The sequence below is a fragment of the Chinchilla lanigera genome, unplaced genomic scaffold, assembly GCF_000276665.1.
Source record: "Chinchilla lanigera isolate Chin_1 unplaced genomic scaffold, ChiLan1.0 scaffold00047, whole genome shotgun sequence".
Classification (NCBI taxonomy): Eukaryota; Metazoa; Chordata; class Mammalia; order Rodentia; family Chinchillidae; genus Chinchilla; species Chinchilla lanigera.
Genome location: NW_004955448.1, coordinates 6,931,372 through 6,933,286, shown reverse-complemented (window position 1 = coordinate 6,933,286; position 1,915 = coordinate 6,931,372). Strand labels below are relative to the sequence as shown.

The 1,915-nt window shown below is 45.1% G+C and overlaps 1 protein-coding gene across 2 annotated transcripts in view; it reads right to left on the bottom strand.

Annotated features, from left to right (window-relative positions):
• Positions 1-1,396, bottom strand: part of Gmps (guanine monphosphate synthase) — a 52,772-nt gene extending 51,376 nt beyond the window's left edge. The window contains exons 1-2 of one of the 2 annotated variants that reach the window (XM_005393073.1): positions 1,256-1,341; positions 156-361 (exon numbers count right to left, since the gene is read on the bottom strand). In XM_005393073.1, the coding sequence (XP_005393130.1) occupies positions 156-188 (33 nt within the window). In that variant the 5' untranslated portion in view covers positions 189-361; positions 1,256-1,341. Of the gene's footprint in view, positions 1-155; positions 362-1,255 lie in introns of both variants that reach the window. The other variant, XM_005393072.2, reaches the window with a different exon arrangement.
• Between the last annotated feature and the right edge of the window lie 519 nt (positions 1,397-1,915).

Genomic DNA, 1,915 nt, shown 5'->3' with positions numbered 1-1,915 from the left:
CGCTCCGGCCGCCGAGCCTGCGGCGAGGAGAGCCCGCGCTGGCGCCGGAGCCAGCCCCGCGGCCGGCAGGCTGTGCTCCTCGGCGGTGGGGAAGGTCTGGCGGCGCTGTCTCACTGTGTGTACCTCCGCGCACTGGGCCTCTCCAAAGCGCTTACCGGGGCGCGGCCTGGTCTCCAGTTGCCTGCCATGGAGAGGTTAGGGGCTGCTTTCTGCTCTGAGAAAGTTTCGTTGCCCCCGCTCAAAGGACGTCAGTGTGGAGTTCGATCCTTCAGCTGCGCGCAAGTTCTGCAGCGCGTGCGGCAGCTCCGCAAAGAAGCGCGTGGGAGCACCAATTAGAGGTGGCCCGGCCGGAGACTTGGTCCTGAAGGGTAATTTGAATAGCAACCTGAGCTACCAGACCATGCAGAGGAAGGAACTGCAGTCCCTGCAGCTGCCCCTTGGCGCCCGTCAAGAAAAGTGTCACAGCCAGGCGATGTGACAAACACCTAAATCCTAGCTAGCAGGTTGGGAGGCTGAGGCAGAAAGACTGCAAATTCGAGCCCTACTTGGGCGATTCAGTGACTCAGCGAGACCTTGTCCGAAATTTTAAAAAAAAAAAAAAAAATTTAAAGGGCTGGAGATGTAGCTAAGGGCAAAATATGACAAGTATTACTTGAATTTTGAATTTGGTTACTTGGGGACCTAAATCAGAGTGGGGGAATAATAACGACGCTTAGGTTGGAATACTTCCCCTTTTAACAAATAGCTATTCTAATGCAGACGGCATTTGCTGTGTCAGGCTCTAGTTCAGATACCAAGGATCTAAAATGAGTCAATCCTGACTTCCAAAACACCTTATTCTAACTAACCCCATGAGAATAGTGAGGATTAATGTTTTTATCCACCTTTTTACAAATGAGAACATTTGGGCTTAGTGAATGAAATGTGCTACAATGTAGTTTTGGTTTTGGTTTTGGTTTCTTGGCAGTGTCAGGGTTTGAACCCAGTTTATACTGAGCTACATCTCGAGTCCTGTTTCTATGTTTTCCTTTTGAGACAGGGCCTCACTGTAAGTTGCCCAGGCTAAACTGGAACTTGCAGTCCTCCTGCCACAGCCTCTCAGAATGCTAGGATTACAGTAGGCATCACAGTACCTGGCTTCACTATTTGAACCCTACCCAAACTGGGAAAGGTTAACCAATTTGTTAGTAAAATACTTACAAGAACAAAAAGCCCAACACCTTAGTGGGTTTTGGACTTAAAAGTATTTTCTTACCTTTTTTTGAGCTACAAAACGCATGTTTGAACTTTGTAAAGCCATGAATACTGGCTCATCTTGGTAGGTTGGTCTTAACAATCCAGAGAAGAGTGAAGTAACCAATAGGAGAGCCTGAACTTGCATACCCGTCCATGCCTAATGAAATAGAATGTGACATGATGTGTCCAGATCAAGGATTGGCTAAATCCCTACTATATTACACAATGGTTGTTTAAATATGTTCTAGTAGTCACTTGTGTATATGACTAAGAATTTTAGCAGGTATTAGGATGCTTATAGGTTGGGGAAATGTAGCTCAGCGTTAGATCATTTAGGTAGTATGTGCAAGGCCCTGGGATCAATCCCCAGTACTGGAAAAAAAAAATGTAGCCTAAAATGCTTATATTGTAAATCCATCTACTTCTGACTCTACTGATCCCTACTGCTTTTTTAAAACTATTTTCCTACATCTTTGCTGTATAGTGGCATTTTTGCATCTTTAAGGCTTTTAATTGCCTTTGTTGTTCTTTTCATATTATCATTCCTACTTTTACATGTTAGGTTTCTTAGTTTGTGCATTCTTAACCCTCTTCTCAGTTTTACTTTTCACCTGTTTCCCTTACCCACTTGTTTAAAAATGTATACTTTAAAAAGCACCCTAGCCAGGTAGGGTGAAGC